Source organism: Astatotilapia calliptera, chromosome 4 (assembly GCF_964374335.1).
Source record: "Astatotilapia calliptera chromosome 4, fAstCal68.1, whole genome shotgun sequence".
Lineage (NCBI taxonomy): Eukaryota > Metazoa > Chordata > Actinopteri > Cichliformes > Cichlidae > Astatotilapia > Astatotilapia calliptera.
In genome coordinates this window covers 8689024-8703258 of record NC_137425.1, presented here as the reverse complement: position 1 = coordinate 8703258, position 14235 = coordinate 8689024, and the positions used below count along the sequence as shown (strand labels likewise).

General features: G+C 41.0%; 1 protein-coding gene across 8 annotated transcripts in view; it reads left to right on the top strand.

Annotated features, from left to right (window-relative positions):
* srcin1a (SRC kinase signaling inhibitor 1a) overlaps window positions 1-14235 on the top strand; it is a 128558-nt gene that overhangs the window by 75729 nt on the left and 38594 nt on the right. For all 8 annotated transcript variants that reach the window (XM_080300183.1, XM_080300182.1, XM_080300181.1 and 5 more), the window contains exons 2-4: window positions 3080-3109; window positions 4025-4383; window positions 10669-10695. In XM_080300183.1, the coding sequence (XP_080156309.1) occupies window positions 4048-4383; window positions 10669-10695 (363 nt within the window). In that variant the 5' untranslated portion in view covers window positions 3080-3109; window positions 4025-4047. The remainder of the gene's footprint in view (window positions 1-3079; window positions 3110-4024; window positions 4384-10668; window positions 10696-14235) is intronic.

Genomic DNA, 14235 nt, shown 5'->3' with positions numbered 1-14235 from the left:
CTTAAAACTTCTCATACACCCCCTGCTCTCTCTGACCCACATGTTTAACATCCCGAAAATATAAAGCTGCACAGGCTGCCTCTTCCAAATCCAGCAAAAAGCGAATCCAAACCCCTTCTCCTGATTCTCCATACCATATGTCTTTGCATATGATGAGTAGCAAGTTCTCTTCCTGAGCTGAAACTCCAGCTCAGTGGGTGGCTGTAAGAACACGTTTTCGTATACAGTCCAGAATTTGGTTGTAGTGATAGAGATTAATATTATGCATGTATGTCTCTTAATAGTTTTTGTGGGTGGTTTGGCAAATACCTCATCAGAAACTGAAATTGCCTACATTTAAAGATAGATGAGAAACGTTAAGGAGGATGAGGTGATTATGGGGGGGAAATGACTAGTATGAGCCCTGTTTTTTAAGCAACTTTCTTTTTATGCATAATCTGTAATTTGTAGAAAAATCTTCACTGATGGAAGATGGTTTCAGACTTCATGCATTTTGCATAAACCGGGAGAAACATCACTGGAGTTGGACTGTGCAATCAGGCTGCATTTGTTGTTAGTTGTTTTTTGTTGGGATTTTTTGGACTGTATTATAGTATCTATTTTTCCAGGATTGTAATTTCTTCTCCTCTGTTTGTCTTGTGTTATCTCTCTGAGCTTGCCGCAGCAGGCTCTTTTTATTTAGACAGGTTAATGCACTTGACTGTGGCCTCTATCTTGGTAATGCAGCTCAGGCCTCATTGGGCTCACAGATCTTATCAGTTCTCATTGCAGGCTCCTGTTGTCATTCAAGTCCTCTGTTTTTTAGCTGACCAACATCCTGCAACTTTTCCCGGAGGCGCTTTGTAGTTGCAATTTGGTGCGCTGCAGACCCAGACTTTGTGACAGAAAGTGCTTTCTTGTTATATAGTGTACACTAGAAATCCTCCCCCAACCCATCTTTTTATGTGTGTTTAAATGATGCTGCCATTGCGTGGGCTTTTACAGATTGTTTTGGCTGTCAGGGTTATTGTCTGCCAGCTTATGTGGAAATATATTGGCTGAGAATGACGAAAGTAAAGATGAATAACCTGTTTCCATTTTCTATTCTTACGCTCCTGCCCACACAACTTTTACTCCCGCTGTTTTTAAGATGGAGGGCTTTGTGTACAGCTTTGCAAAGAATATCCACAAACTGCAGTTTGGAAAGTTTTTGGGTTGGATTTGAAACGAGTGTTACAAAGAAATACTGAGTTATTCATTTTGGCTGACGTTTGCAAGCCATTTGACTTCTGCTATGACATAAAATCTTACTAAAACATATGCACAGCCACATAGCATATTGGTCTGAATACAGACCTGATATTAAAGAATTTCCAATTATCTGACATCTGTTGAACTCATTTTGAAGATAGGAAACATTTCTACACTCATCTTGTTTCCCTGAGATACATAAGCCTAAGGAAACTCCTCTGTAGTTGACAGATTCTTGATAATCAGACGTGAAAACATGCCTAGCAAAGGAGTATCATAAAATTATCCCCACTTTTTAAACTTAATTTCCAGGAGAAAGAAAGAAAATCATATACAGGCCAGTTTAGTTGCTTACGCCATCATTCTAGAGAACAACCGTGTAGTGATAATGTCCTAAATGTTTTTTTCCAGGCATTAACCAGCACTGATGCATTATTGTTGTTAAGAGGTTTGAATTATTTAGCTAACAGTTAATAAGGGCTTGCCACCAGTGCTTGTATTTTGCTGTAGATTTAGCCCTCGTTACCCTTAAAACGTTTTCCCATGTGTTGTCTTAACTTCAAGTAAAAATACTATTACTATATATCTAATTATAGTAGATATACTATATATCTACTGTATTTTAATACTGGCTGTAATGATGGCACTCGAAGAGCCAAATGTTTTTTGAGGGGGTATTCACTGTGAAAAGTTTCACAGTCAGTCTATAGGACTCTATAAAACTCTTGGCTGTACTATAAATGTTTGCTGATGTTTCGTTCTCTTCTTAGTTTTATGCCTGTCTATAGGCAGCCTAGTGTACTCAGCTTTTCACTGTCAACGCTGCTACTCAGTTGCATAATAAGCCATACTACATAGGCACAGCTTTGCCAGCCATTGTAATGGGGCCCTTGAGTCAGGTCCTTGTTAGCTGATGCACAATAAGCTCCAGCCTAATGAGGTGTAAACCAGAGATCTGGGAAACTGAGAGGGGGCCAAATGAGTATGGCCGTCAGCCTTGGTGTGCAGTGGAGAGCTCAATGCTAATGCTATTAGCTCGGAGGTCAGTCCATTTTGCCTTTTGCCTGTTCAGTTTATCAGCACTTCATAACGTGCGGGGTGGTAGGGCGGGGTGTTGAGACAGCAGTTCACACTTAAGTGCAGAATCTTTCGGCGAACGAAGAGAGTGAGAAATGGGTTCACAATGAGTGCACGGTTTGATTGCAGCTGCCATGGAGTGATCACAGACCTTCGGCTCTTAACAGACTCCTTCTGTGTTAAGGTTTCTCCACCAGAGAGCGTCGGAGCCTCCATCTGGCCGGCTTTCTCGTCACTTGTGCGTTCATTAACAGTCCATTTGTTGCTTCTGCCCCGAGGAGCCTCCCTCCGCTGCTCACTTGTTCAGCTCGTGCTAATGTTGCTGATGTGAATTTAATGTACATATGGTGCACTTCATTCAGCCCTATTAAGCCTCAGCACTTTTCATGCTTTTACTTTAAATAATATTAGTTTTTATTATCGAGTTGAAAAGAAAAATGCTTGTCTACCTGCTGACGTTTAATATTTTGTTAGAGTTAAATGTGTTGGAGTTTTAGGAAACATTATTTCTGTGTAAAATTCATGATTGTAGTCATTCACCATTCTGCAAGTTACCGTCAGACACTATTAGCATTCATAGAAAGCCATTTCACCATATGTGAACCCTTATGAATACATCACAATGCATATATAATGCATTAACTTATCGTAATTCAGACAAAGTGCTATCATTTCTTGATAGCCCTTTTCTGATGGTCATGTGTTCTGGTGTGTTTGGTTGCACATCTGTGCACAAACACATATATTAACCTTTGGCATGTTTCTCTTCTAGCCAACGCTGGGGCCTGTTTTCCTAAGCAAGGTAACTTACTGGTTGAAAGGTTCTCTGCTCTTTATCGCACCATCATTCATTCATGATTCAAGTCACACAATTATTTGTGTGTGTGTGTGTGTGTGTGTGTGTGTGTGTGTGTGTGTGTGTGTGTGTGTGTGTGTAATCGCACTGTCTTCTTCCAACTGTCTCCTTTTCTGTCCTTTTCTTTCCTTCCACCTTGGGCTGTGTTGTCTGTCAGTTAGAGAGCTGACAAAAGGCCAAGGGCTGTCAGTTTGAAGCACCTCCTTAAAAATGGACAGCCGGATCAGTACCTTTCAGCAGAGACAGTAAGAATATGTAGAGAAAATGTCTCACGGGGTTATGGGATGGAGGGCATGCTCACACAGATCGACAGGAGTTGGTGAGGAAGGACAAGAACAGTGAGAGAAATGAAAATGCTGTTCTCTTCATGTTCCCATGTGACTTTCAATCACCTCAATTTTCAGTAGTTTGTTTTTCACTGTTTCTCCAAGAAAACAATGAAAGCCACTTAAGATGACAAGCAGGCATATCACAATGGAATATCCAGCAAAACAAATTCAGTTTGAGCTTCTTCCTTTGATGTACCGCAGAAGCATTTTACTTTTCTCATTTTTCTTCCCTCAGCATTTGAAATCAATAATTCTGCAAGGAACTGCTCTGTCCTGGTGGCAAATAGTCTAACATCCCATCCCATTTCTCTCTCTCTTTCTCTCTCGCTCTCTCTTGTACCTTATATTTCCACTCTCCTTCTCTGCTTCATTTGTTTCCACCTATGTGTGCCTGCTGTGTGTATGTACGTCTCCACCTTAAAATCTTTCTGCATGCTTGTGTGGGTGATGATTCACCTCTCTCCTGCATACTTCCCACCCTTCTTTCCTCCCTTTCTCCCTTTCCTTTGTCCTCCCTTTCCTCGTCTCTTAGATCCCGAGCGTGTTGGCGGTCACATGATCTCAAGAGATGACCTGGAATATCCACGGGAATACCGGACGCTGGGGAACAATGCTCGGCGCTTCTCCAATGTTGGTCTGGTGCATACGTCTGAGCACCGGCACACAGTCAGTGCGGCACAGAGCCTGGAGGCCCTGACCAACCTGCACAAAGCTGACATGGAACGCAAGAGGGACGCCTTCATGGATCACCTGAAGAGCAAGTACCAACAACAGCAGCAGCAGCAGCAGCAGCTTCAGCATCCACACCACAGCCCTCACCACAACCCACCGTCGCCCTCACCCTCCCACGCCAGCATGAGGGGTACATCAGAGCGATCTGCAAGAGAACAAGTAATTAATATTAATTTATTAGTTAATGTACTTGCGACTGTTTCTATTTTTCACTTTGTTGCCATTTCCAGAGATACTTCCAAAAGACAACTCAAGCTTGAAATGACTAATTTATTACAGCAGCAGAGCTAGAATTTGGTATCTTAGCCCAGAGAACATCTCTTCCCCCACAAATATCACACGCGCAGAAATTTGGGAGTGATAGGGGAGCCAACAGGTGGGTGCAGGGCTCCAGCAGCACTGATTTGTTATAGGGAGAGAAAAGTATAAATACACCATCAAATGGGGACAGTGTTATTGATATACGACAGCAGGACGTGAGTCATGTTACGTTTGTATGACGTAGCGCAGCTCAAGTTGCTTGCCTTGAACCAGCTTGCAGGGTTTTACTCCATTTATGGTGCTTTTTTGGCAGGTGCTGCTTTTAATTCAGGACATACTACTGTTTTCTCAGTGGGTGACATCACCAAAAAACAAAAAAAAAAAAAACCCATGCTGTCTGTACACACAGAATGCCCCATTACTTAGGTGGAGTTAAATGGATTATTAAATGGTAAAAAAACAAGCATCTTGCTGGTGATATCAACAGTGAAACGAGCACGCAGTTTGACACCGACCTAGATAGAAAAGACGTGAAAGAGGTGCGTCAGGTAGTTTTGTAGGTGTAACAGGTGTCATTATAAAATGCTTTGTTTTACTTCTTGAAGAAGTAGCAAAACTTTACATAGAGTTAAAGATGAGAGATGTCCTCTCAAATTAGCACAAAATGTTGAAACCCTGATTAAAAAAATACAAAGATCAAAGAACCGAGCCGGAGGTGCTGCAACAGGATGCTACTCAGCATGGTGCCGCCTTCAGAAGAGGGGTTCAGACCAGAGCAGGGGTTCTGCTAAGGTGCGGACACATCGAAATAATCTTTCTCCTCTGCTCTCCTCGCTTTTTGTTTTCCCCTTTCTAAATGTGCTTCATGCTTTGACCAGTTTCATGGCTCTCTGTCTCACACACACTACGCAGAAACATGCTCTCTGTGTTCCAGTGCAGCTGCTGTGTTAAAACCGGGTAGATTTAGTGTAATGATGTGACAAGAAAAGCACATCAGGGGCGAAGGGAAAGAATCAAAGAGAGTGACGGAGTGAGCGAGCGAGCGGGAGGGTGGTTGAACGGCAGGTGGAGTCCGTAGTTGCCTTGGTAACCTCTCCCATGTATGGTAGGTGGGGATATCGCATTGCAAAGGTCAGGTTGTGTAGAGAGGGATGAATTGTGCAATGAATCCAGAAGAGACAGGGGAATAATAAGCTCAAGGTAGGTGTTTTTCTCAAATTAAGTGTCAGCCTGTGGAGTGGACAGATCCATAGGTGACAGGGCATTTTCACTCAGGGAAGGAAGCAGCAGAGCCCAGGATTTCTTGTCATCTTGTGGTTTTGCAGAGCATGGACAGCAAGGAAGGAGGGAGGGTGGGAGGAGGAGCTGGAGAGGAGCGCAGCAGCCTGTGAAGCAGCCCACTGCTCAATTAGCCAGCACCAGCAGGACCCAGCCACCCATCTGCGAAGGAGTTAATCGGCTGGTGTTGTAATGAATTAAATAAAGAGTTTCCGCCGCATGTGCAACTGTAGAGCGAGACAGCGAGAGAGGGAGATTGAGTGAAAGAGAGGGAGGTGGGTAAGAGAAGCTCAGGGAGGGAGAGACAGGCGAAAGCACGATGAGGATTCACTGTACCTGACGAACAGCCTGGGATGACTGGAGTGGTGGACAGGCACAGGTGCACTGCAGGTGAGATGAGACTGGAAACTGGAGGCTGCCGCAGAGAGTTTGTGTGTTTGTGTGTTTCTGGGAGGGCATGTGCTCGCTGGGATTAGAGTGCATACCTGTTGTGCTTGTTGTGGTTGTATAGACGGCGTGCATATGCTCACAAAGCAAGCTACACGGGGGCTGATGTATAAGCTGTTCACAGCGTCCTTTGTGTCTCTGTTTGAGCAGTAATTTGCTGATTAATGTGTGCGTTTTTAAGAGAGAGAGACGGAGAAGCTGCTGTGATGTTTAGACACAACACCGGACTGGAGGAGGATCGAGGGAGAAAGAGTAAGAAGGGTTGATTTGAGGGGGGCGGGGGTGCAGAGAGGATGACGACATGAGAAAGAGACAGAGGTGGAGGAGGGGTGGAGCGAGTGCAGCCTGTTTTACATGCAGGTCAGGTAATGCAGCGCTCCACTCTGCGAGACTAAGTCCTTCTGTTAGATTTCTGTGGTTAACCCCAGTAAGTGCACAAACACAAGCTTATGCGTAAATATATAGATGTCTTAACTTTGCAGTGAAAAATGCATTTAACCCTCCAGCCCTAAGTTCAAACATCTATCAGTAATTTTGTCTAAGTGGGGCTTGCAGCCTATTTAATTCAAGTGGAAGTTAAAAAATGACAATGTGTAGATTTGAGCTAAGTAGCAGAGCTACAGTCAAGAGTTACTCTGTCATCTGTTCATCTGGGATTAGAGTGATAACGACTGGCACTATAGGCTAAGGTGTTGAATATGATTTCTTCCCAGAAGATGTTCTTTAATGGCAGTGATTATTGCCTGCATGGAGAACTGCTAAAGAGAAATAATCTACATTGAAATAAGCCCTCTCCAGTTTGCTCTCTCTCACATTCACATTCGAATATTTGCAAATCAAAGTCCAAGTGAAGTGTATCTGCAGCTGTCAGAGCAGAGCAACGGTTAAAGAACAATAAAAATGTGTTTACTTTAGTGTGAGTTAGCCTCATTAAAGCAACAAACAGAGAAACACTGGGAAGAGACAGAAACACAAGACCACAAATCACTTCTGCACCATTAAAGCCAAGCCTCTGAGTCATTCAGCTTTGTGGGAAAATAAAATCATTAAGGTTGTCAGAACAAATGAACAGCAATTATTTATGATGCACCGGTGCTGCCCCTGAGCTCCTGTCAGTTCGACAAATTGTCAAGGACAAAACTCAGTGGCTACAGTTAATAAATGATGGACTCATGATCAGGTATTGAAGGTCAGTTTAAGTCCAGTCCTGAAGGATTGTGTATTGGCATATCCCCAAAAGCGACCCACTTTATCACTGACCTTCAATCTCTAACTGAGAGTCTGCTTTTTGACCAGATGATTTACAAATCCAGTGTGTTCCTGTGAACAACGAGAACTTTTTAAAATCATCCACAAAGAGTTTTCTCTTTATTATCACCAATGTTGGTTAATTTAATCCTGTGGACTTTGAAGATGAGTGGTTTTCTATGGACAGCAACAATATAAGGCATTAGAGTTTGGCAGGGGACATCACACCAAAGAGTCATTTTCTCTAGCAACTGCTTTGACATGTTGGTAGAAATTTATATACCACGGGGAAAAAGAAGCGTGGGTAGAGATTAAGCGCCATATAAATTTGCGTCCCACTTGTCTCAGAGCCAGTGAGCCTAAGCACAGTCATACACATTTAAAATTATACTTAGAACAACTCCACTCTACACTAGCAAAACATTACTTGGAGAATAAAATAACAAAATGGCACACAATGCTTTGAGTGAGATTTAAAGGTTTCAGTCTTTCATTTTTTAGGTGGTTAGTTTGTTACTGTTGTTCGGCCCATATCACAGGATTATTAAACCATTTTTGTATTGTATACTGTGTAAGCTCCAAGCAGGTTTTGTTTATATAGTGGAGATGCAGTATAAAAAAAGAAGAGACAAGCACAGATGAACTCAAAGACAGCAGCCACTTCACAAAACCTGAATAATTTTAGAGCAGCCTTCTAAAGCTGTTGTCTATCATATATAACAAAACACAGATTTGTAATGAATGGCGCAGATATTCTGAGCTATGGATATTTTTCCCTTTTTGGGATGTTCTGGTAGGTTGGTGCAGTCGATCCCAAGACTAATGCTGAGTCCAAACTACATGCTGATTTAAAGATAAGATAAGATAACTCTTTATTGTCATTGTACAGTCATACATAGTACAATAGTATGATGAACTTGGAAAACTGTCGCACGTTGGCACTATATGCAACACAACACAACACATCACAGTAACTTAACTTAGTAATAAAATGAAGAATAAGTCTTTGTGTATTGCACACTGTTATTATTGCACATTAATTATTGTTGCACGTTGTTTTTTATAAATATTATTATTGTTATTGTTGTTCCCCCCCCAAAAAAAGTCCAGGGAGGTAGTCAATCAGGTCAGCTGTTTGCACTGATTAGGGCCATTGCCCTGTTGTAAAAGCTGTCCTTGAGTCTATTGAGTCTATCGGGACCTCAGCAGCCTGAACCTCCTGCCAGACGTCAGGAAAAGCAAGATTTAAAATATGTTGCAAAAGTCTCAAAATACTTCCAAAACATATTAAATGGACTTTTATTATTCAAGAGAAGTGTACAATCAGTGCAGCGTAGATATCAGGGAAACATGGAAATGTATTTTGATATTTAGCTCCCCCCTCTCCAGCCTGTTTGTGTGTATATACAGTATCTTCTGTCTAAAAAAAATCAATTAAATTTTGCTATTCTGGCAACTTTTTATTTTTAGGTAACCATATAGACATGATTTCCGTGAGTGCTGTAGATGTGGCTGCTTCCAGCTGCTCCTTTATTCACAAGGGACCCACTCGGCACGTTTGATTTGGCATATTTTTTTTTACGCTGGATGCACTTCCTGACACACCCTCAAAAGGATTTGTCTCCTCCTGGGATGGGATCTTTTGCTTGTTAGATGGCGTGAACCGCTACACCATCGAGCCATCATGTGTGCTATTGATGCAAAAAGTCAAAGTACTGGGAAAAATAATAATAATTCATCATTAGAATAATAAAATTTTAGTAGAATAGCTCTAGAAGTAAAAAGCATTTATTGTCTTTTTAGTGCATTTGTGATTTTTATTTTTTTTTAATTCTTTTTGTTGGTGTGGCGTTCAAGATTCACACTTTAATTCAAAACTGATAATATAAAATAATTATCTGTTCATTTATGTAAAGTAGCTACAAAACATTTAAAGTTTTCCTCTCCTGTTTTCATCAGAGCCATAAAACACCTTGTATACTGACTGAAAAGAGCTGCAAAGGGGGTTTCAGCACACAGTAGTTTACTGCTGCTACCTTCTTGCCCAGGAAACTTTACTGCTTTGTATTAATTTAATTATAGCACTTCATTCTGTGTCAAGGCCAAGCAAACAGTTGCATCTCGATACGAAAAGAGAAGACGGAAGGAAATGGAGTGACAGAAACACCTGAGCTGAAAAAGAGTGAGGGAACACTAAGTGAAAGCTTGGGTTGCAATAAGTTAGTAATCACTGGCCCTGATTCTCGTGTTTACAGAAATAATCTGGCTTTTGTTGAGACTGTATTAGAATGGGAGGCGGGTAATGAAAAACCACCAACTATCATAAATCAAAACTTGTCGCTTAAAAAAAAAAGAAAAAGAAAAAAATTCATCTGCCAGGAGACTAATGTGGGTTCTGGAGAACGGGGACTGAATGGACTGAAAATTGCCTGCAGATAAGAATAAGAACAAGAATAACAGTTTGGATTAGAATTAAAATTCATGGACTTTTGCAATCTTTTTTTTTTTTAATTTCCATGTCAGTTTAAGGTATTTTGGAGCCATCAGTGGATTGGCCTGGATTTGACTGTGGGGTAATTATGGCTTTATAGAAAGCCAGAGACCTCTGCCAAAATGCGAGCGCCTTTTAGTATGTGGCAGAGCAGCAGGAAGGGCAAATGGACAGATTAGAAATACAGCATGCACTGGCGAAAATAAGCAGGTGAGATTTCGAGGTTCTGATGAAAAGAGCGCAGCTGGTGGATTGGGAATGGATGAGACAGGAGACGGCAAGCGGGAGGCAGAGTGCTCGGTTGCCTGTGGTGGTGAAGTCTGGGAGAGAGGCCAGCGTTGCCGCTACAGAGTGGGTTGCTTGCTTGATTCGATTTCACTCTTTTCATTTCCTCACCTTCACCAGTTACAGCCAACAACGCAATCTTGTTTTAGGTACGCTGGAACCCAGTGCTTGCAAAACACAGAGACCACTTGCATTAACACCAATCATTTAATACTTCAGAGAGCCCTATTAGATGAGGCTGTCAGTAATATTAATGAGTTCAAATGACGCTTTCTGGAGGAAAATGCAAAACTTTTTGTGGCCTGCAGCGTGACTCTGTCTTGTAACTAGTTTACTTTGCTCTGCGCAATATTCTGTTTATATTTAACTTAAGCTATAAGCAGAGACATAAATATCTAACTATTCTCTCTGTCTCCCTTCCTGAAACTTCACAGCAACAGCCCAACTACTGGAGCTTTAAGGTCAGTGCTGCTAGTTCAAGTGTCCCTGTGTGTTTGTCATTTTTCCTGTCCGTTGTGTGTGTTAGTGTGTCCATTTGAATGTGTCTATGTGTGCTTTGTGCTGTGGCATCACTTTCAACCCTCAGGCATCACTAGCCTATCTCCATGCTACTTTGGCTTCAGTATCCAACTCGCTTGACATCTCTTGGCTCTCTGTGCACTGTGTGTGTGCATGTGTGTGAGACTTTTGTCTCTTTATGGGTGTGTGTGTGTGTGTGTGTGTGTGTGTGTGTGGTGGCAGAGGTGTCAGGGGGTGGCAACAGCTTAAACTTCTCCCGCTCCATTTAATCTGCAGAAGATGAATCTCTCTGGATTTATGATACCTCAGTCAGCTGGCATTAATGGATAGCAGCCATGTGACACTGCTGACGTATTACTGAGTGAGACATTAAGAATGCATTTCAGATGTGCTACTCAAGCATTACTGAAATAATGCTTTGGCATTAGCACAGAAGCTTGAGTCATGGCTAAAGATGCTAAATGTATTTTATCCACAGGTTTATAAAGGAAAAACATGGGTTATATACACTGGAGAACAGGCAGTGATATTGACTGTATAAATCACTTACGCTGAATTGCTGGCTTGCATGCAAGGTTGTGTGTATCACTTTCTGACTTTATAGATCATAGTGGTAGGCAGGGAGTTATACTATCTAAATAGAAGAGGTTAAAGAAGGTATTGATATGTGTGAGGGAAGAGCCCAGGGCTTGTCTGAGTTGTACTCTGACCTCAGTCTGTGCTCTCAGCATCATTTGGACCAGGTGGAAATGTCACTAAATATCAATGGCTAAATGCCCTGACCCTTGGGGAAGGGTAAGCAATTTATCCCCTATTCCCACAACTAATTTATTCTGAATAACATGAATTTAGAGTTCTGTCTGTCACATAAATGTGCCACACAAGTAAACGATTTTGAACTCTGCAGGACATACAGGTGGGCTGCCAAAGCTCGGGGGTGTTTGAGGAAGAAAAATAGCATTTGAAACAATCAATTGAACCAATTATGACTTTTGAGAAATGAAATAACAAGACTGAAAGATTTTCTGCAGAAATACTGAGAATGCTATTCATCTGCCTCCAACCCTTTGTCCTCCTTCACTATATCCATGAATCTTCCTCTTTTCCTGCTTGGAAGCTCCACATTCAACATCCTTTATCCATTTGTTACCCAACATATCCACTATCTCTCCTCTGCACATGTGCAAATCATGTCAACCTGAGCTAGCCCTCTGATATACTCATTTCTAATCTTATCCATCCTGCTCATTCCCAATGAAAATGTTAAAATGATGTCAAAATAATAATAATTGAAACTAATAATTATATTTGCATTTGAAAATGTGGGTTCTTGATTAGCAATGAAGGCCATGACATGCTCATCGGTATTCCCCAAAGTCAAGTTGACCTTTAGGGATGTTTAGTTTTTTTCCAACCGTTAATGAGAAACTGAAAGCTGCGTTATACAAACTGTGAAGTGTTTAGAAGAAAAGCTTTAGAAAAAAACTAAAATTAATCAACTCTTCTTTAGTCAAAGTAGTTCATGATTAACATTTTCTTTATCAGTGATTTACTAGAGATTGTTTTCATTTCTTTGCATTTATTAGTGCAAGTTGCTTTTTTGTTATTCACGTATTGTTTTGCAGCTTTGCACTAAATTAGGTTGTTTTAATAACACAGTAGTGAGAAAGAGAGAATTTATTGATTTGTTCCAGAGATGCAGCAGCATTAATATAGTGTCAAATGAAATAAGCAAAATACTCCAAGTGATCATAAATCTAAAAATATCATATATTTAGATTTTAACACAGAGGCTGTTGTTGACATCTTTTACTGTATGTCGGCGCCTCATCTTGTTCAATTTTCTCCATTTTGCACTAGAGCTTCTGAAAGCCATGTCCTGCTCCCTCATGCTATCATCTCTAATCTAAGGCTAATTCTCCCTGAATTACCCTCCCTGCTCAAATTAAACCCCCAAATGGAAGTAGTATAAGGACTGCATACACTCATGGTTTCATCTTTGGCATAAATATGTTTTCCAGGGATCTTATTGGATTGTAGCATGCTAAATATAGACACATTTTTAAGTCTAATTAACAAGTTGTGGGTGATGCATGACTGAACATATCCCTGAAATGAAACTGTCAAAGTTTCAAAACTGCTGTTTCTCTCGGCCAGAAACCCACCTAACACTCTCAGTTATAATATGGTGTCTTGAGGAACACTGCGTTATTATCACTATCTTTTATAAGCAAACCTATTGCAACAACTTACAATTTATAGCAATTTTACAAAGCATTTTGTTCCATGCATTGATGATTCCTGGTATTCTAAAGAGAAAGGACTCTGAGAGTATTGGGGGACTGTGTGAAAAGATGAAAAGCTATAATAACGGAAAAAAGCAAGTAGAGCCAAATGGATGTGAGAGATGGATCGATTTAGGGGGCTGTTTTCTCTCCATTTTCTAAAAGTGAGAGCTGTGAACTTTTTTTTGTGTGGGAAAAGAGCCAGGTTGTGGGTGGAGGAAAAACATTAAAAATGCTCAAGATGTAGACAGAAACAACACGAGAGATGTACCTGGATGTGGCTTTGGCCTCAGAGACTGAGGGGGAAGCAGATATGTTCACACAAAGCAGTTGAGTAAGAATTAAAGGAGGACACATGAGTGACAGGGGATAAAAGGTGGGAAATGAGGACATATCACTGGAGGCTAAGACACACAGAAGCATCCAGGGAAGATAAAGATATTATTAGGAGGGGCGAACAAAATAAGCTGGTGGGGGGAAAAAAGTATGAGATGTGGACAAGGTGTGAGGTTTGCAATTTAAAGATTTTACACCTCGGGAACCAAAGGCTTCACTCACATCAAGCTGTGTTTGGCATTTTTATATATAGTAATTTTCAAATCCAACAGAATTTAATGTCACTTAAGAGGAGAATTACTGCTCTTGCAGAAAAGATTAGAAAGAGGCTGGCAGCAACCATCATGTAATAAGCCAGCCTCTGGTTTTAGACTGTTACAGCAGTGTTCAGCCATTTTCTTGTCTTGTTGGATGCTCAGCTGTATCGTAGCCAATGCCGACACCTCGCACATGAACTCCTCTTAACTTAAGCTTGTGCATCACACGGTTCATATTTATTCACATTCTACATGTTATGTTATGAGCAAGAGGAAAATAGGAATATATAAGGACACAGAGAGTTCAAGTTCAAAATATACTCCAGAATTTTTAAAACAAGCTCACTTCACTTTTATGGCCAGATCACTGAACCTTCAGGCAGTTAGTTAATCAGGCATCAACCACCTCAAACTGAGCACAATATCAGAAAACAAGTTCAGGGTTTAAATTAAATGTAATCTTCACAGAGAGATAACTTTGCAGATGCATTCAATTTTTGATCGCCCCAGAAGTGTAATTACAGTATGCCTGATTAAAACATTCTGTGGCTGAAGTGAAGTTCACCATTTTTATTGAAGAAGAGATAAAAAATCTGACAACTAG